The sequence below is a fragment of the Bubalus kerabau genome, chromosome 22 (genome assembly GCF_029407905.1).
Source record: "Bubalus kerabau isolate K-KA32 ecotype Philippines breed swamp buffalo chromosome 22, PCC_UOA_SB_1v2, whole genome shotgun sequence".
NCBI lineage: Eukaryota > Metazoa > Chordata > Mammalia > Artiodactyla > Bovidae > Bubalus > Bubalus kerabau.
In genome coordinates, this window is record NC_073645.1 from 25,328,810 (window position 1) to 25,349,165 (window position 20,356).

A 20,356-nucleotide genomic window follows, 5' to 3' on the forward strand; every position below is an offset into this window, starting at 1 on the left:
ATGTGTTCATATATATACACAGATATGTGTATATATATACGAAAATTTAGTACTACCCATGCAGAACATTAGAACAAAGCCTAGTAGGGACTCCAACTTGCACACACAGGACACTGATCTAAAGTAACCACTGAAGAGTTGACACAAATTATTTAGCACTTATTATAGACCAAGCACTGTCCTAAGCACTTTATATACACTGTTTTATCCTCACAACCTATGATCCAGGAAACTTGACAATAAGGAAACTAAAGAATGAAGTGGTTAAAAAACAAAAATAAAAAAACTTGCCAGGATAAGTGAAAGTAGAGACTCAAACCCAGAGAGCTTGATGTTTGAGTTCAGCCCTTAACCACTATACTATACTAAACAGAGATAGAGTATACTGAACAGAAGTAGAGTAACCCATACATAAACAAAGCTGCATCTGCAGAGAAACTGAAGAGGTTCCAGGTGAGTGAGAAAGAAGAGTACATGCTTGCTGACCTTAATGAACAAAAGAGTATCCAGATATCTTGCGTTTCATCACTTGTTTGCCTGTAGGTAGATGTGCCATCCTAAGAAGTAAAAGAGAACTATCTGCCACACGCTGCTGCTGCTGCTAAGTTGCCTCAGTCGTGTCCGACTCTGCGTGACCCCATAGACGGAAGCCCACCAGGCTCCCCCATCCTTGGGATTCTCCAGGCAAGAACACTGGAGTGGGTTGCCATTTCCTTCTCCAATTCATGAAAGCGAAAAGTGAAAGGGAAGTTGCTCAGTCATGTCCGACTCTTAGCGACCCCATGGACTACAGCCTACCAGGCTCCTCCATCCATGGGATTTTCCAGACAAGAGTACTGGAGTGGGGTGCCACTGCTTTCTCCGATCTGCCACATGCATATGTATATAAATATGGATAATGGTGAAGTGAAAAAGAGATAGACAAATCAATGAAATAGTAGAAAACTTAGAAGGAAAAATTGAAGACTCTGAATGTCTACTCAAGTTGATAGATGTATTCAGTATAATAAATGGAAAAAAAAAAAGGCTGAAATACATTGCTATCCACTACAGGATCTAATTGATACTATATTTTAATTGACCTAGGGCTTCCCTGGTGGCTCAGATGGTAAAGAATCTGCCTACAATGCAGGAGACCCAGGTTCGATCCCTGGGGTGGTTTGATCCTGGAGAAAGGAATGGCAACCCATTCCACTATTCTTGCCTGGAGAATCCCATGGACAGAGGAGCCTGGCAGGCTACAGTCCATGGGGTTGCAAGGAGTTGGACACAACTGAGCGACTAACACAACTTAACTGAGCTAAGTCAGTGCTCTGAGGGTAATTCTCCACCAAAACTTGATTATGAATGGAAAGATACTATAAAACAAGACAGAAAGATGAAAATGGTTTAACCCTGCAGAGCTGTGATCACATGTTTCAGAATCTCCTAGCATGCCTCCCAGAAATGTAGACTTCTAAACCCCTCTCCCCACTTGAAACAGACTTTTGAAGATAAGGATTAGAGGTCTACATTCTAATAATGACCCCAGTCAGTGGTTCTGAACTGGGGTAATTCTGGCTCCCAAGGGACATCTGTCGATGCCTGGAGGTATTTTGGGTTGTCACAACTGGGACGGGAGGTACCACTGGCATCTACTGGGTAGAGGCCAAGGATGATGCTAAACACCCTAAAGTGTACAGGACAGTTAGCACACAAAGAATTATCTGGGCCAATAAGTCAATAATGCCGAGATTAAAAGACCCTGCCCCAAATAACTCTGATGTTCACTAAAGTTTGAGAAGTACTCATCTAAGCCTTAAAACAAGCCTTCAAAAGAAAGTAGCATCTGAACAGATTTTTGAGAGGATGAATAAAACTTCTGCCATCTCCAGGAAAGGCACTGGAGCAATCCTCACCTATTTCCACCTCATTCTCCCCATATTACTCACCAACACCATCCCCTTTTCTCAGGATCTTAGCCTCTGTTTGCCCATCTGTGAAAGATCACTATGGAACACATTGACTATAGTAGTCCACAGTGCCTCCTGAAGGAGATGAAAATCCTGTCTGCCCAGAAGTTGTGGCTGAGCCAGATAACACCACTCCACTCTGATCATGAGCCATTCACCCAATACACACTAGGTTTACCAAGTCAGAAACAGTCTTCTGACTCTCCTAAAAAATTTCCCTAGTTCCTCTAGATGTGAGGGTTTGTGTTTTTAATTTTCAGGCAAAAGTTATCTGCTCCCTATGTCCTTTTGTAAGGCATCCCACACTCCCAAGGTAAACACTAAAACTATAATGCAAGGTGTTTTTACCTTTAAATCCCAACCCTTAATTTCTCAAACTAGCTCCTGTATCGCCTCTTCCTTTCTGAAGGCCCCAAAGATTTAGCTCACTAATTGGATTCACTTACTCATGTTCCACATGACTCCCTGTCATACCTTATCTCAGCAGCATGGGACATGGGTTCCCCTAATTCTACCCCCAGACTGGGTCTGAAACCAGCATGTAACTCCTTTCCGTTTTAATGGATTTTTACTGCTAGTCACTCCAAGTCTTTTATACCCCCAAAATGAAAATAGAGTGAGACCTGCATTCTTGAAGCTGCCTCTCTAAATCCCCTTCACGTGGTCTTTTTTTTTTTTTTTTGGCCACACCACACAGCATGTGGGATCTTGGTTCCCCAACCAGGGATCCAACCCTTCCACCCTGAAGTGGGAGCACAAAGTCTTAACCACTGGATCTCCAGGGAAGTCCCCCTAAATTCTCTTCACAGAGAGCTCCACGACAGGCCACAATCCTTTTGTTCTATCATTTGTTTTATTTTAATTACTGGGGATGGAATTCATCATTCATTCTTCCATATCTTTCAGAGCACAGCCTCCCACTCAAGGTGGTATATGATGATAAATACTACCACTGAGTACTCACTATATACTTGGCACTGTTCTAAGTGATTTAAATATACTGTATTAATTCTTATAACAAGCAAATGAAGTAGGTACTAATACCATAATTTTAGGGTGAGGATTTTACTTTACCCAAGTAATAAGTAGTAAAGCCACTAAATCTTTCTGGTAGCTCTATGAGAATATCGTGTTAGTGCAAAAAAAAAAAAAAAAAAAAAAGTGCTTACTAGTAGAACATTTAAAAATCTAGATTCAGTTAAAATTCTGTGGAAACTCCAAACTGATATTCATATCACATTCATTCCCACTTTACATCTGACAAGCATCACCCCTATTTTCTAGATGCTAGGACAGAACCGGCCTGATTCAGTGATAAGCACACGAGCCACTATGGGGCAGCATCTGTATCTTGTGTGTGTTGCTATGCTCTGTACAGTGTTTACCTCAGAATGGGTGTCTAGCTGACACTTGAAAGTGGAATTAACTCAGGGACTTGCCCAAGACTAAGCAGCAAGTGGCGAAACCACGATTTCCCCAATCTCCACTCTGGGTTATCGGTCGTAGTCACACCTACTAGAAATGAACTAGCTCCACAGAAGAGAATTCAATCTGGTCCCATCAGAATCTACTAAGTCTGCCTACTTTCACAAATTAGTAATAGAGATGAAGAGGTTTAAACAAACATGACTATCTCAGGTTCCCTTTTAAATGATTTTACATAAGAAGGAATGCACTTGTACCTTCAGAAGAAGGAACCAACTTCAAACTGACAGGATTTCAGGAAACTGTGATTGAAAATCACCTTTTTCTGACAGCTCCCAGGATGAGAATTCATTGTACAATCCTCTTCTCAAAAGCAGGAGCTCTTGTAAATTAATACTGTCTATCTCCTGCTCAAGCCCTGAACTTCCTCAAGCAGCACAACGTCACTCACACCTTTTTCATCTCTTTCACCTTTCCTGTTGAACAATACAAGCCTCATGAATACCACCCAAGCATAAAATGAAAATTGTAAGACAGACTCCCATAATCTTCTTAAAGGAAAGCACAAAAGGTAACAGCAACCTAGCAAAGTAAACTGATTTCCTGTTAGCTCAACAACTAACACTTACCAAGACGTTATAATAACATGAACATGGTCTAAGGGGAAAAGGACACAAAATTAGAAGTATGGTTCCTGCCTTGAGATGCTCACTATTAAGTGAAAGAAGTGCCTATTCGAATAATTCCTTATAAAGAAATAGACATTATTTTCCCAGGAGTTTTTTCATGTATGTCCTTCCTCCAAGCTACCGCCAAAATATCAAGCTCACCAGGCCTCCTTATTTCCAGCTGCCTACTAACATGTCCATGGGTATATTCCACAATCAACTTGATCTCAGCATACCAGACTATCTCCACTATACCTTTTCCAAAGCCACCCAACCCTTTAAAAAATCTGCTCTACTTTTTCTAATCCATATCCTGGTCAATGAAATTCCCATTTACCCAATTTCTCAAATTAGAAAGCTTAGCCCACTGTCTCTCCCTAAAACAGTCACTAAGTCCTATTGCAGCTATCTCAGAAATACTTCTAAAATCCATTCCCCCTCCTCTTCATTCCCACTGCCACACTTGTCTCACTGCCTCATTTCTCCATTACTTTAATCTGCACTTCTGTCACTCCTTAACATTAAAAAGTTTCAATGGCTCCCAGCTCTTTTCAGTCTCACCTCCAGACAATTTCCCCACCACACATTCTGTTTCAGACAAATTTCTGACACTTAAACGTCATGCTATTTTCTTTCCTGACTGTCACCATGTCTTTGCTCATGCTGTTGTCTCCAACTGGGATGTCTTTCCTTACTTGCACAAGTTCCTACTCATTTTCCAACACCCAACTCAAATACTTCCTCCCTGCAGATTCCCCTGACTCTCCAGGCAATGGTAGTATTTCCTTCACACCAAATAAATTCCTTTAAATGGATATGTAACACGCAGCACTACAACTTTCATGTGAATATGTCTCTCTGATGTTCTTGAGGAAAGATAGACATCTTTTTTTTTAAAGTAAGAAATGGATTTATCTTGAGAAACACACTCCACAGACAGTGTGGGCCATCTCGGAAGGCAAGAGGCCTGATACTCATATATCTAACCCCAGAGCCAGTTACATACATGCTCCATGAATGTGTGTTGAATAGAGTTCACCCTCATATATCCTGGATCAATTTGGTATTTGGTTAGTTTCCCCAAATTCTATGGATTTCTGAACTTGGCTCTATATAAAAGCCTAACTTTCCTAACACTGCTTTGAGTTTTCATGAGGTTTTATTATTACTATTCAAATGTCTAACGAGTATATATGCCTAAACGACCTATGAAAATACCTTAAAGGCTCCCCTGTTCGCTAAGGAAAGAATGAGAGTACTCGTTCACAATTCTAACAAGAATCATCATCCTTTCTTCTAGACTGATCCTATATCTGGAAAAGCCCTCACACAGGAGGTATTGTACACACAAGACCAACGGAAGGCACACCGAAAATAATTCCAATTAACTTGAGCTAAATTAACAGCAGACACAAACCCTATTTGCCCTCCTTTACAAAGTCAGTGAGAGTACTAGCAAAGAAACAGCTCTCACTACACGCAAAACTTTTCCTGGAGAGGAGGAATTGGGGCAGGTCAGATGATCCACATTTACTCGGCCCTGCCCAAGCCTCTACTTCTCCACGTCGAGAGGCAGCACTCCTCAGCCTCCCATAGTTCTCCTTCCCCAAGGAACCAGCTTTTATTTCCTGTTTCTTCCCTACACCTTACTGGGAACAGGTTCGTTTCCCTGGTTCACACCTAGAGAGAAAACATGGTAGCTTTGTGTGAAGGGTGGGCTGGAGCTCGACGGTCAGAGACTGCACAGGACAGGATGGAGCCCTTCCGGGACACCTGAACACACCGGCACACAGGGCTTCCTCTAGCCCTTCTCCGGGGTCTTACTCCACGCCCTCACCTCAGGGCCAGGATGGGCTGAACGCCACTCGGGTGGGAACAACCCGGGAGAAAAGCTCTCAAGGTAGCCTGAGGAGTCCGGGTCAGCCTCGTGCCGAGGTCAAACGTCAGCGCCTCGGCTGCCAGGAGAGCCCACCAGGGACCCGAAGCGGCACTTTCGAGTTAGAGGGACCGGCGGCTGGACGAGCGCTCAGCTTCTCGCTCCGCTGCGCCGTTCGGGGCCCACCCTCCCCGCCGTACGCAGCCTCCGCCCGCCTCAGCAGCTGCCCTGCCTCCCTCCCTCTCCCCGCGTCGTCCCCCCGGCGAGCGCAGGCCCCGCCCCCAGGGCCGCCTCAGGGCCAAGGCCTAGTATAGCAGGACCCGCAGAGGTTGGCCAGGTTCGGAAACCTGCCCGGGCCGGCAACGCTTACCGGGCCCCTGGCTCCTCCTCCACCACCCGCGCCGCTCCCGGGTCCGCTCGCTCCCGACGCCACCGACACCGCCGCTGCTCCGGGCTCACGGACGCGCTCCCAACCTCCCCCGACCCTTCCCCCCAGCCCGTCGTGTCCCGCTGGGTCCTAAAGCCTGCCGCTGATAGGTTCGCCGGCGCCCGCTGCCCGAGGCTGGCTTGGACCACGATTCCCAGCAAGCATCACAAAGACTACGTTTCCCGAAATGCACCGCGAGAAAGAAATTAGCAAAAGGAATCTGTATCAGGAGTCTACTGGATACAAGTTGAATTAGCAGTTTCTTTAAATATTGCAAATTCTGAAATCGGCAAATTTGGGGAGGACGATGATGTTTCAGTTCAGTTCAGTTCAGTCGCTCAGTCGTGTCCGACTCTTTGCGACCCCATGAATTGCAGCACGCCAAGCCTCCCTGTCCATCACCAACTCCCGGAGTTCACTCAGACTCACGTCCATCGAGTCAGTGATGCCATCCAGCCATCTCATCTTCTGTCGTCCCCTTCTCCTCCTGCCCCCAATCCCTCCCAGCATCAGAATCTTTTCCAATGAGTCAACTCTTCGCATGAGGTGGCCAAAGTACTGGAGTTTCAGCTTTAGCATCATTCCTTCCAAAGAAATCCCAGGGCTGATCTCCTTCAGAATGGACTGGTTGGATCTCCTTGCAGTCCAAGGGACTCTCAAGAGTCTTCTCCAACACCACAGTTCAAAAGCATCAATTCTTCGGCGCTCAGCCTTCTTCACAGTCCAACTCTCACATCCATACATGACCACAGGAAAAACCATAGCCTTGACTAGACGGACCTTTGTTGGCAAAGTAATGTCTCTGCTTTTGAATATGCTATCTAGGTTGGTCATAACTTTCCCTCCAAGGATGTCTATTAAACATCCAGGCAAAAGTATTTGGTAGACATTTGGATACCTTCTGTTGGAACTCTGCAGAGATATCTTGGCTATATCTTGGCTATAGATAAATATTTTGGAGCCATTGTCCTAGTGGTAATGGTTCAAGCCACAAGAAGGAAAGAAATGGTCTAGGAAGAGGGTTAAAAAAAAAGTAATAATGGGGGGGGTGCAGAGAGAAAAGGACCCCAAACAGAACTTTAAACCAGCATTTAAAGGATGGTGGAGAAAGAGGAACCAATGACAAAGTTCTGAAGATAGTACTATCTGAAAAGGAGGGAAATTAGAGTGGGAAAAAATGCTGTGGAAACTACAGGAGAGACTTTCAGTAAGGAAGTTGTCAAATGTCTCAAAGAGAAAAAGAAATTAAAATACCTTGGAGACCTCAGGAAAATCTGCTTCTGATGAGTAGTGGTTTGAGAAATGAATGGAAGGAGAGAAAGTAGAGACAACAAATGCTAAATCTGCAAGAAACTTGACTGTGAAGGGAGAGGGAGTAATCGAGGTGACAGTTTCGCGAGATAAGAATGAAAGAGTGGCTTCCAAAACAGGACAAACTGGGGAGTGTTTCTATGCTGAGAGCTGCTGCTGCTGCTAAGTTGCTTCAGTGTTTCTGACTCTGTGCGACCCACCAGGCTCCTCTGTCCACAGGATTCTCTAGGCAAGAATACTGGAGTGGGTTGCCATTTCCTTCTCCATGCTGAGAGCAAGAGGACAAAATGAGGCTGATGGAACAGATATGGATGCAATTCTCAGGGAAGTTGTGTGGAAAAGGAGGGAGGGGAAAGGCTCATGAAAGAGGGACTGGACTTGGAGGACAGAAGAATACTACAGCACCTGAGAAGGCAATCTGGGGTGGAGAGAACTCTTGCATGTCAATTTGTAGGTGCTGAAGAGATTACACACAGAATCAGTACCATTAAAGTATGTTTTAATTTTGTTTTCTAGCAAAATATTACTTTGGATGGGTTGTTGATAAAATGGTTTGGTGCAATGACCCTAGACCCAGATGGTGTGTGGTTGAAATCCTACCTCTATCTCTACTGCTTAATAGCTGTGTGATCTTGGTCAATGTACTTTATCTCTCTGTGGTTCATTTCCCTCATCTTTAAAAGGGGGTGGGGGGTCACAGTACGTTCTAAGAAAGTACAAGCTATTGTTTTTTCCACTAGATTGTCATTCCATGAAGCTGAGGTTTTCTCTTTTGTTTAGGGTTGTCTCCCCAGAGCCAGGCACTTTGTAGGTGCTCAATAAAAAATTTCATGAATAAATTAGAATGAGAGAGCGTGGCTTGGAGGGAAGGGAAGCGTTGGGAGTTGGATGCTGAAAGGGCTGGAATCTGGATTCTTTAGTCAGACTCTGGGCCACTCCCCGGCTTCTTGGGGCCTGAGGCAGCCGGCCTCCGAAAGCGTACCCAGAGTTGGCGAGGTCGGAGGCTCTGAGACCATTGGGTGCTCTCGAGGCTCCTCCCACAGCTATGCCTCTGTAGCCCCCCCGCCCCTTGATGGGCGGTGTTATGCCGGCAGGGCGTAAAACAGACGCAGGTCTCAAGCTAGCCGTGAGGGGCGGGGTTGGGCGGGGCTGAGTCTTAGCCCGGCCTTGGCTCGCCTAGTCGACCCGGGACGGAAGTCTCAACCCCATCCTCGACTTCCCGCGGGAACCCGGGACTGAGATACGGGCTTTGCCCTACGGTGCGGCGGGCCTAGGCGTGCTCCGGCGCGGGGGACACTATGAAGCGTGCGGGGACTCTGCGCCTGCTCTCAGATCTGAGCACCTTCAGCGGCGCGGCCCGGCTCCGGGAGTTGCTAGCCGGGGACCCAGCCGTCCGAGTTCGCTGCAGCCCAGACGGCCGCCACCTACTGTTGCTGCGACCTCCGGGGTCACCAGCCCCGCAACTGCTGGTCGCGGTGCGTGGACCCGGTGAGGAACTGGAAAGTGCCTGGCCGCCTGGCCAGCCCTCACCGCTAGACGCCTTCCTCCTGCCGTGGCGGGCGCGATCGGCGCTAGTCCTAGTGTGGGAGAGTGGCCTACTCGAGGTGTGGGGCTCGGGGGTGGGGCCCGGCTGGCGGCTGCTGCAGAGCACCGAGCTGTGTCCTGGAGGTGGAGCCCGTGTGGTAGCCGCGGCGGCGCCCCGAGGCCGCCTGGTGTGGTGCGAGGAGCGGCCCGCCGGCACTGAGGGCCAATTAGGGCCTCCTGCAGTGGCTTTTAGCCATTGTGTGTGCGTCAGGACCCTCGAGCCCAGCGGGGAGGCCGGCACCAACCTGGGCAGCACGCACATACTGCTGCACCACTGCCCCGCTTTCGGGCTGCTGACCTCCCGCAAGGACCTCTTCCTGGTGCCCACTGCCACCACCTGGCCTGGCTTGGGTCATATTCTGCTCATTTGGAGCCCAAGCAAGGGCAAGGTAGTGGTGGCTGCCCCATGTCTTGGCCTCTCCCACAGTAGAAGCCTGAATCCTGGAAGAGGGGACACATGGGACTTCAGGACCCTGCTCCGAGGCCTTCCTGGACTGCTGTCCCCCAGGCAGCCATTGACTGTACATACCTGGGCCCCAACTCCCCAGGGCCTGATGTGGCTTGACTTCAGGGGCACTGTGAGCCTGGTACAGCCCCACGGTGGCTCCCGGACTGTTGGCACCCTGCAGGAGGCACCTGCCAGCGTGGCAGGGTCTGCAGCACTGGGCACATTTCATGGCACTCTGGCCTGTGTGCTGGGCTCCACATTGGAACTGCTGGACACGGGCAGTGGGCAGCTGCTGGAGAGGAAGATCCTGAGTACAGACCGAGTACATCTGTTGGAACCCCCCGCCCCTGGCATGGAAGATCAGGAAGAGCTGGAGACTCGAGGGGGTCTTCGTTTACTTTCAGCTGTGGGTCTGTTTCAAGTAGGCTGGAAAACCCCACAAAGCCTTGAGCTGCCTTCAACTGAAGATATGGTGTTTGAGGAGGCCTGCAAGTACTACCAGCGACGGAGCCTGCGGGGTGCCCAGCTCACCCCAGAGGAACTGCGACATAACAGCATATTCCGAGCACCTCAGGCCCTGGCATCCATCCTCCAGGGCCATGTGTCCCCATCAGCACTGTTGACCACACTGAGGGCCGAGCTTCGGGATTACCGGGGCTTAGAACAGCTCAAAGCCCAGCTAGTGGCTGGGGACGAGGAGGAGGCTGGCTGGACTGAGCTGGCAGAGCACGAAGTGGCACGGCTGCTGAGGACTGACTTGATGGGAGACCAGCTGGCCCAGCTCAACACCATTTTCCAAGCCCTCCCTACAGCAGCCTGGGGTGCCATCCTCAGGGTCCTGCAGCTCCAGCCAGATGGCAATGGCCATCTGAGGTCCCAAGCTCCCCCAGATGTGTGGAAGAAGGTACTGGGGGTTACAGCAGCTGGAAAAGAACCACCCAATGGCATACTGCCCCCCTTTGAACTCCTGTGCCAGTGCCTCTGCCGGCTGGAGCCACAGTGGCTGCCACCCTTTGTGGAGCTGGCCCAGCAACAGGGGGGGCCTGGCTGGGGGGCAGGAGGCCCAGGGCTGCCCCTCTATCGCCGAGCCCTGGCAGTACTAGGTGAGGAGGGGACTAGGCCTGAAGCACTGGAGCTAGACCTACTCTTGGGCAGTGGGCGGCCCAAAGCTGTGCTCCAAGCTGTGGGGCAGCTGGTGCAAAAGGAACAGTGGGAACGGGCTTTAGAGGCTGGCCTGGCTCTCAGCCCCTCTAGCCCCCTGCTTCGAAGTGAGATCTTCAAACTGCTGTTGGCCGAATTTGCCCGGCATCGCCGGCTTGATGCTCACCTCCCCCTCCTTTGCCGCCTGTGCCCACCAGACCTAGCTCCAGCTGAACTCCTGCTTCTACTGCGGACATACCTCCCAGATGAGTTGGAGCCCCCTGCCCCATTCTCTGAGCCTGGGGCAGAGCCCCCTCTCACTGTGGGCTTGCTCAGAGCCCTGCTGAAGCAGACTGGGACTCAAGGACGAGCCTCTGGCCCAGTTCTAAGCTTATATGAGGACATTCTATGGGACCCAGACACTCCACCCCCCACCCCACCTCGGGTGTCAGCCCTCCAGGCATCAGACCACCCAGGCCTGGAGGCCTGGGCACCATCTGGACAGGGTCTCTATGTGACTGACACAGGCTGAAAATTGTCTCTGGGACACAGTGATCAGGGAAAGGTGCCTAGGAGTTAGAGGAGCCAGAGTGGGACCTCTTCCCACTTCCTCTTCCGAGCAGTTTATATACATACACATATATATATATATATATATATATATAATGGTACAATAAACTTGTTGGTTTTTGTCCTTAGGTTTCCATCTTAGCACAAAGCTTCTAAAACTCATAGAATTTCCTGAGTGATATGCGTGAAAGAAGTATCTTTGTTATAACAAACCCCTTTATATCAAACCTGCATTTATACTAATAAGGTAAACTTATACTGCTACTAAAAGTGGGGACCCCTAGCATCAGGATAAGGGCTGGTCAGTAGAAATACCAAGTGGTGAAAGGGTTGAAAGCTTTAGCCCATCCTCAGCCTCCTGGGAGGGGAATGGGACTAGAGATTAAGCTCTATAAAAAATCCTGAACAGGGAAATTTGATGAACTGGCTTGGTGAACACATTAAGGTGCTGGAACAATGATGCACCCAGAGAGAGCATGGAAGCTCCATGCACATCCCCCACACAGTTCTTTGCCCTGTGCCTCTCTTCCATCTGGCAGTTGTATCCTTTAATAAACCTGTAAACGTTAAGTATTTTCCTGGGTTTTCTTAGCCATTCTAGCAAATGGTCAAACCAATTTATAGCATGAAAGTGAAAGTAAAAGTTGCTCAGTCGTGTCCGACTCTGCAACCCCATGGAACAGTCATGGAATTCAGGTCAGAATACTGGAGTAGGTAGCCATTCCCTTCTCCAGGGGATCTTCCCAACCTAGGGATCAAACCCAGGTCTCCCACATTGCAGGTGGATTCTTTACCAGCTGAGCCACCAGGGAAGCCCGATTTATAGTATGGGAACTCCCAATTTATAGCCAGCCAGTCAGAAGTATCAGTGGCTTGTGACTGGCATTGGAAGTGAAGGTGGTCTTGTGGAATTGAGCACTTAACCTGTGGGGCCTATGCTAACTCCATGTAGTTAGTATCAGAGCTGAATTGACTTGCAGGACACCCAGTTGATGTCTACAGAGAACTGATGGTTGGTGTTGGAAAACACAGTTGGTGTGGTTTTGAACAGCTAAGGGCCTCATAGAGTTGGTCATAGAGGGAGTGGTTGAATCTGAACTGTTGGCTAAAGTGGCCACTTCCAATAATGAAAATATTAATAATTAACATTTATGAGTACTCTGCTAGTCTTTAAATAGTCCGTCTTTTATGTTTCTAATAACCCCATCAAGAAAGTACTAATCCCCATTTTACAGATGAGGAAACAGATTTAGAAAGACTGCTTGACCAGGGTCAGTCAACTGGAAAGTAGGAGCTCTAAGATTTGAACCACCTTACTGTATAGCCCTACAGTCGGACACAAAGAGTCGGACATGACTGAGCGACTTCACTCACTAACTCACTCATTTACTCACTGTATAGCCCTATAGCTGATGCTGGCTTGAGCTTGAATGCACTTCTCATTCCTGGCTCATTCTTCCTCTAGCCTGTTGTGAGGAGGGGGATTTGCCAAGGTTCATGCTTCCTTTCCCCAAGACCCTTCTGTTCCTAAGTAGGAATTGTGCTAAGCCCTGGGGCCATGCTTGTCCTCCCTAGGATTCCTGGAGCAGCCACTGGTTAAGGGGAAGGTTGACCACAAACAGGAGAGCTAACTGCAGAGACCTCTGGCTTAGTAACAAAAGTCACTGGAGCAGGGTTGCTTGGAGGCTGACTGCCTAAACCAAGAAACAAGAACATCTCCAGCACAGATTTCTGAGCCTCTGGATTTAATCAGCAGGACCCCCTTTGAAGAGGCCTTGGCCCTCTACCCGCTGCTACCCAAGGGACTCCTCAGCTGGGTTCTGGGCTTAGGGTGGGACCCTGGGTGGTGCAACTCAGCATCATCCCAGACTCCCCAGGCATCCCTTGTCCATGGCTTGGGCCCAAGGTAAGGACTGCCACTTGGCTTTGCGCTCAGCTAGTACCTGCAGTAGCTCAATGTTAAAGAATCCGCCTGCCAATGTGGGAGGTGCAAGGTCAATCCCTGGGTCAGGAAGATCCTCTAGAGAAGGGCATGGCAACCCACTCCAGTATTCTTGCCAGGAGAATCCCCACGGACAGAAGAACCTGGCAGGCTACAGCCCATAGGGCGTAAAGAGTCAGACACGACTGAGGCGAATTAGCATTTAGTACACACACAAGTAAGGGAGCCACCTAACCTGGCAGCTCTAAGGGGAGCAGTTGTACTTAGATGGGAACTTCCACCTGCTCTTAAAGACTTGCTGCTTGACTGCTCTTGTCCTTGCTCATGCCCCAGCTCCAATGAGTGGGGTGAAGCAACCCCCAACCTTGTCTTAGGACTTTGGAGAACAGTTCAGGGATGCAAATATTGTGTGACTGGGTTCTGGTGGAGTGTGCAAGAGGACCATCAGAAAGTTGGCCCCTGAGGCAGAGGGCTACAGGTGGGTGGGTGGAGAGAGGGGAGTTCCCTGGTGGACCAGTGACTGGGACTCCACATTCCCAATACAGGGGGCCTGGATTCAATCCCTGATCAGGGAACTGGATCTCACAAGCTGTAACACTTCACATGCCACAACTAAAGATCCCACATGCCACAAGCAAGATCAAAGATCCCATATGCTGTAACTAAGACCCAGCGCAGTCAAAATTTAAAAAAAGTAGAGTCCTTCGGAGAAGGCAATGGCACCCCACTCCAGTACTCTTGCCTGGAAAATCCCATGGACAGAGGAACCTGGTGGGCTGCAGTCCATGGGGTCGCTAAGAGTCGGACAGGACTGAGCGACTTCACTTTCACTTTTTACTTTCATGCATTGGAGAAGGAAATGGCAACCCACTCCAGTGTTCTTGCCTGGAGAATCCCAGGGACGGGGGAGCCTGGTGGGCTGCCGTCTATGGGGTCACAGAGTTGGACACGACTGAAGTGACTTAGCAGCAGCAGCAGAAAGAGTCCTTAGATAGGGATACTGGGACATGGGGGATTTAGGAGCTGAGGTCCTTCATCTTGGGTGCCTGGGTAAAGGGAAATTCTGGGGCTGAAGGTTTTACAGGTGGCTCAGTAGTTAAGAATCCCCCTGTCAAGAAAGAGACATCCAGGTTCAATCCCTGGGTCGAGAAGATGCCCTAGAAAAGGAAATGGCAACCCACTCCAGTATTCTTGCCTGGAGAATCCCATGGACAGAGGAGCCTGGCAGGCTAAATCCATGGGGTCACAAAAGAGTAGAGTCAGACTTGACTTAGTGATTAAACAACAACAACAACAAGGTCCCTGGACAGGAGGTGGCAGGAAGGCCTGAGGCCCCTGGGGAGGTGAAGAGGAGGCTCCTAGGCCAGTGAGTAGTCATGCTTCCACAGGTGTGCCTCATCTCTGGAGCTCCCTCAAGGTCACTTGGCTGTAGTCTCTGGAAAACTTGAAGGTGAAACTAAGTTAGGCAAGACCAGAATGCAGTCTGGGCAAAGGAGAGGAAGCAAATCTTGAGGCTCCTCTACCTGCACATACTCCCATGGAGCCCAGTCCTCCCTTCTTCATCTCCCTAGTGCCTACCCCCTTTTCCATTGCCTCACCAGGGGGTTTACTGTTTAGATACAGACCACAGCTTCTGGGCCACCCAGTGACTGGAACACAGGACTACAGCAACCCAAGTCTTCTCCAACCTGCCAAGTTCAGAGATCAAATCCCACCCCTTTCTCTGCATGTGGCCTGTAAGAAAATGGTGGCCAGAGTAGGCAGTATCCAAACCACTCAGTTTTCCTCCCATACCCTGACCCAGCCACACTTTCCCTGCATGGTCAGGGAAAGAGAAGGAGTCAGACCTGGGGAGGAGGCAGCTGTAGACCCCCAGCTCCATAGGGAGCCACCTGAGGCTGGTATGCCTGGCACCCGCACTACCCTGGAAAAAGGGGAAGACAAAATCCTCACGTGGCTCCCCAGGGCCCCACTCAGTCTCTTCTTAGGCACAGGCTCCCCCTGGTGGTTATTCTCATCATTGCCAGCTCCACTCATTACCTTTGCCACCTCCTGCTGCTGCTGCTGCTAAGTCACTTCAGTCGTGTCCCCACAGACATCAGCCCACCAGGCTCTCCTGCCCCTGGGATTCTCCAGGCGAGAACACTGGAGCGGGTTGCCATTTCCTTCTCCAATGCATGAAAGTGAAAAAGTGAAAGTGAAGTCGCTCCGTTGTGTCCGACTCTTAGCGACCCCATGGACTGCAGCCTACCAGGCTCCTCCATCCATGGGATTTTCCAGGCAAGAGTACTGGAGTAGGGTGCCATTGCCTTCTCCTGGGAAGCCTCAAATATGCACACACTTGCCCATTTCTGGACTAACGACTGAAGAAGCCTCTGAAGGTGGTAAATTAAGGGTTTTTTTTTGAGGGCAAGGGAAAAAGAGGAGAAATCAGGATAGAATTCAGGGAGCAAAATCATGGGGGAGAGGGGAAGGGATGCTGATCTTGTACTATGACACTGTCCTAGTAGATACTATTCCAGAAGAAAGAGGAACCTGAGCTGCCAGGATGCTTCTTGTCCAGGGTGGAAACTGCCCCAGCTACCAGATTGACCTGGATAATTTGATCCAACCAAAGAGGAAGTTGAGGGCACAGCAGAGTTTTCTCAGAAGGCATAGGGTGGTTGTATTTTATATGAATTTGAAATATAGGAAAAAGATGCCGGATTTTATTCAAAATCAATAAAGTCCACTTTATGCTCAAAATGTGAAATGAAGGTAAATCTTCACAAATATAAAACTTTTTGAGAATCACAATTTCAAAGCTAATGGACCATTGTGTGAACTGTAAACTGCCATACTGTTACAGCGTGGATCCCCATTTCTGCTGGTAAACAAAAATTCAGGTGGAGAGGGAAGCTAAATCAGACTGTGAGGTGAGGGCTGAGTGACCAGGGTCCTTCACCAGTTGTGGGTAGAAGCCTTGGGGTGTTTTCTCCTCTAGTTCCCAGAGGGAGAGCCTGGGCCTGCTCCAAAGGTTGCTACACAGGAGCAAGAACAAAGGTGAAGAAGGACAGAGGCAGAGAGATGAATAAGAGGATGAGGTTGGACCAGGAGAAGAGGGAGAGGAGACACAGACAGGAAGGGGGAGACGGACCTGGCGGAGACAGGGAAAGGCTCTCACTCTGGAAGGCAGAAGATGCTAGATGCTCCCAAGATTGACTGCTGCAGGATGGAGTACAGAGCAGAGAGGGGTCCCTTGGGGCCTCTCACCAGAATCATAGACAGAACCAGTGGGACAGCTAGTCTAGATTTGGTCTCCCAGAGGTTTCCATTATCTGGGAAATAGAGGAAAAGGGAAGGAATTGTGAAGAGCTGAGGAAGGGTGAACAGGGGGTGGCCTTCACCAAGAATGAGGTCAGTCCACTTCATCTGGGCCTCCCTGAGCTAAAGGTTCTGGGGAAGCAGACTGTCCAGGTCTTTCAGAGGTTTCAGGTCCTCGGGCTTTGGCAACCACTCAGATTCCAAGGCGACACACAGTCTTCTCACAGTCTCTATTACTTTTGTTTTGTACCCAGGAAGTGGGCATTGTCCCACCCTTAACCACACGAGGCTGGCACTAGAAGCAGCCTAGAGCCCCAGCTTTGAAGTTGTGCTTCTCAAAAAGTTTTATATTTGGGAAGATTCGCCTTCATTTTCACATTTTGGGAACAGCTGAGGAGCCATTAGGAAAGCAAAAGGGAGCTCTTCTTCCTGGGTGCTGCCTATGAAGGTGGCAGCCATCTCCTACTTGGCATCCTGGCCACCCTCAGACCCCTCATGAAGCCCAAGATCATCAAAAAGAGAACCAAGAAGTTCATCTGGCACCAGTCAGATGGATATGTCAAAATTAAGCAAACTAGGGGAAATCCAGGGGCATTGATACTAGGCTGCACAGGAGACTCAGGGGCCACATCTTGATGCCTAACATTGGTTATGGGCCAACAAGAAAACAAAGCACATGCTGCTCAGTGGCTTCCAGAAGTTTCTGGTCTACAACCTCAAGCAACTTGAGGTGCTGCTAATGTTCAACAAATCTTCCTGTGCCAAGACTGCTCACAATATTTCCTCCAAGAACCGGAGAACCATTGAGGAAAGAGCAGCCCAGCTGGCCATCAGAGTCCCCAAGCCTAATGCCAGGCTGCATAGCCAAGAAAATGAGTAGACACCTCGTGCACACATTTTGTTTGTATTAATAAAACCCTAAAACTTGGCAAAAAAAAAAACGGAACAATTGTTAGTCTGTCCCAAGTCTGCCCTGCCTCTCCCATCTCTGTGCCCAGCTTCAGTTCCCAATCACCATCCTGTCAAGCCCTGGGCATCTCTTTTCATTCCTCACATCTCTCACACCCCATCTCTCAAAGTCATGGATTCTGAGCTTATGCATATTGATGATCAAATCCACTGAGTCTATCAGTACACTGAAATTCTTAAAAGTTGAATTCAACAAATCTTCTGTATTATAAACTCTGTTGACATCCCAATCTTCTCCACCTGGGTGTTCACATCTGGGTGGAGTGGTGGAAATGGAGTGGTAGTACAAAAGAAGGATCTGGGCTGGGGGGTGCCCACCCTACATGTGCCACAATGTCTGCGCCTTCTTATCCCCTCTTTCTGGGATGCCATGAAGAGACTGTGGGTCCCTTACTGGTGTTCCAAGTTTCACTAACTCAAAATCCATGCAACTAATTCTAGGAAAGGGGGGGATTAGGAGTTGACCCTACTGGGACCTCTTTGACACTCTTCTAAAAAATCACTCCATAAAGGGGCTTTTCCTGCATGCAGCCGAGGAAATACAGAGGTGAGAAAAACTAATTGGGAAATGCTCAAAATACAGCCAGCCATAGAGTTAAAGGGAAGATGAATGCTTGCCCTAGTTGGTGTCTTCAGGCCAGACCCAAGAGGAGAGGCTATCAGCCCTTTCATTCCATGGACCAGAGTTGGCAGAAGTTCCCCAGCTTTCTGAAATTTTCAAACCTTCCTCAGGCTTTGGCCCTCTTTCCACACAGTGATCAATTGTAAAAAATGTGAAAGGAAAAGGTAGCATGCAATTTTCTTTAGGGAGATCATAACTAACGGGAGGCAAAGAGATGTGAGGAGAGCTGGTGGCCCCCTTCAGCATCCAGTCTAGAGATGTGAGGATCCCCAGAGATTAAATGGGTAGCAAGCAACCTGAGGCTCTTGCTATTTGTGGAAAAGAAGAAAGGAGGCATGGTAGTACCAACTATAAGGCTTATATGGCTCCCAGTTCAGGAAGCAAATCCCCAGAGTGGGAAAGAAACAGACCCAGCTGAATGGCTAGGCCCTTGGAAGTAAGGACGTAAGGAAGAAAGAGGGCTCAGGGAGCTAGCCTGGTTTGGCAAAATAAACTCTTCTGGATCTTTTTAACCCTGATGGCTCCCTCAGTATATTAAGACACCTACCATTGTCAGGAACAGTCCTACTTTGTTAATGATCATATAGGAGTTCATTTTCAAAAAAAGTATTTAACACTGACATCAGTTAATTAACATCTGGGAGCGAGAGGAAGAAAAACTAGGTGGGCAAAGACTAAGACCTTGGGCCTGCCTTGCCTCACTTGCCTCGTGAAGGCAGAAACTCCCCCTCACTCCTTCTCCAAATCCTCGCATGATGGACACAACACCGTCACCTCATTCTATAAAGAACAATAACCTGGCTGACCCTTTCCTGCCACCAGCATCTATGTGCTTTTCTCAGTTTAAAGGCTCTCGGTGATCAGGCTTTAATCAAATTCCCCATCACAAACGGGCTTCTTTAGGAATCCCCTGGTGGTTCAGTGGTTAGGACTCCATCACTGCTGAGGCTGTGGGTTCAGTCTCTGTTCAGGGAACTAAGATCCCGCTGCACAGGGTGCAGCCAAAAGGAAAAAGGAAAAGAGGGGCTTCTTTAAGTAGGAAGAGATTTGTCCTTTCAGAGTCAATGACTCTCCAAGAATGGGCTTAGATTTCCCTCATCAAAGGAGGCACATGTAGTGAGTTGAATCATGGCCCCCAAAAGATACATCAGAACCCAGAATACAGAATACCAGAACCCAGAATACCAGATACAAAAGATACATCAGAACCCAGAATACCAGAATACAGAATACCAGAACCCAGGATACCAGATACAAAAGATACCCAGAACCTCAGAATGTGACCTTATTTGTAAGAAGGGTCCTTGCAGATTTAATTAAGTTAAGGATTTCAAAAGGAGATCGTCCTAGACTAGAGTGGGTCCTAAATCCAAGAATGAGTATTCTCATAAGACAGAAAAGGAGACAACACAAAGACACAGGAGGAGACTGTCGTGCGAAGACAGAAGCAGGAGGAGCGCCAAGTGTAGCTGCCTGCGCCCAGAAGCTAGTAAAGAGGCATGGGATGGATTCTCCTCAGAGCCCTCTGGAACAAACCAGCCTTGTGAACATCCTGGTTTTGAACTTCTGACCTCCAGAACTGTGAGAGAACACATTTCTGTTATTTAAGGACAAGCTTGTGGTAATTTGTTACTGCAGCCCTGGAACGCTAATACACAGGGAAAGAATGAGGTTGGGTCTTCCTCATCAGGTCTCCCTAAGGATAGGATGTATATCTTGGGTGGAGGCTATCTTTTCTGAGTCAAACTCAGGGTAGCAGTAAAAGGCTAAAGGTTATGGGAGGCTCCCTTACCAGGCTAAGGCTGAGGTCAAGACTCGCAATTAACTTGCACTTGCTGGCAGAGCTCCGCGCACTGAAGCGCTGGCCCCTCTTCCTAGTGAGCTGAGAGGCAAGGTCCCCATTTCTTGCAAAACCTTCAACACTTTGGTTGCTAGGAGAGGAGCCAAGAACAATAAACAGGACCCAGGCTCTGGTGTTGATAGTGGGAAGAGGACCTGGCTTTGACCTCAGCCTGGAGAGGAACAGCTCTGCCAGGCCTAGCTGGGGCTACAGTCCAGGAGACTCTGTGGATAACTTCTACCTGTCCTCAATACACACACACACACACACACACACATT

At 48.7% G+C, this 20,356-nt stretch overlaps 2 protein-coding genes and 1 pseudogene across 9 annotated transcripts in view; 2 read left to right on the plus strand and 1 right to left on the minus strand.

Moving 5' to 3' along the window:
- Positions 1 to 6,441, minus strand: part of ARMH3 (armadillo like helical domain containing 3) — a 172,913-nt gene extending 166,472 nt beyond the window's left edge. For 6 of the 8 annotated variants that reach the window (XR_008707106.1, XM_055560413.1, XM_055560409.1 and 3 more), the window contains exon 1: positions 6,292 to 6,441. The gene's annotated coding sequence lies outside the window, so the exon portion shown is untranslated. Of the gene's footprint in view, positions 1 to 3,696; positions 3,854 to 5,882; positions 6,100 to 6,291 lie in introns of those variants that run through there. The other 2 variants (XM_055560410.1, XM_055560411.1) reach the window with 2 other exon arrangements.
- Positions 6,442 to 7,985: 1,544 nt separating this feature from the next.
- Positions 7,986 to 13,464, plus strand: HPS6 (HPS6 biogenesis of lysosomal organelles complex 2 subunit 3). Its single transcript, XM_055560405.1, has one exon. It carries the CDS (start codon positions 8,958 to 8,960, stop codon positions 11,361 to 11,363), a length of 2,406 nt encoding a protein of 801 aa, XP_055416380.1. The 5' UTR covers positions 7,986 to 8,957; the 3' UTR covers positions 11,364 to 13,464.
- Positions 13,465 to 16,094: 2,630 nt separating this feature from the next.
- On the plus strand, positions 16,095 to 17,526 carry LOC129637116 (60S ribosomal protein L32-like; annotated as a pseudogene).
- Positions 17,527 to 20,356: the final 2,830 nt, after the last annotated feature.

Excerpts from the sequence above, each read along its gene's own strand:
- HPS6 (XM_055560405.1), top strand. The coding sequence starts at position 8,958 with ATGAAGCGTGCGGGGACTCTGCGCCTGCTCTCAGATCTGAGCACCTTC.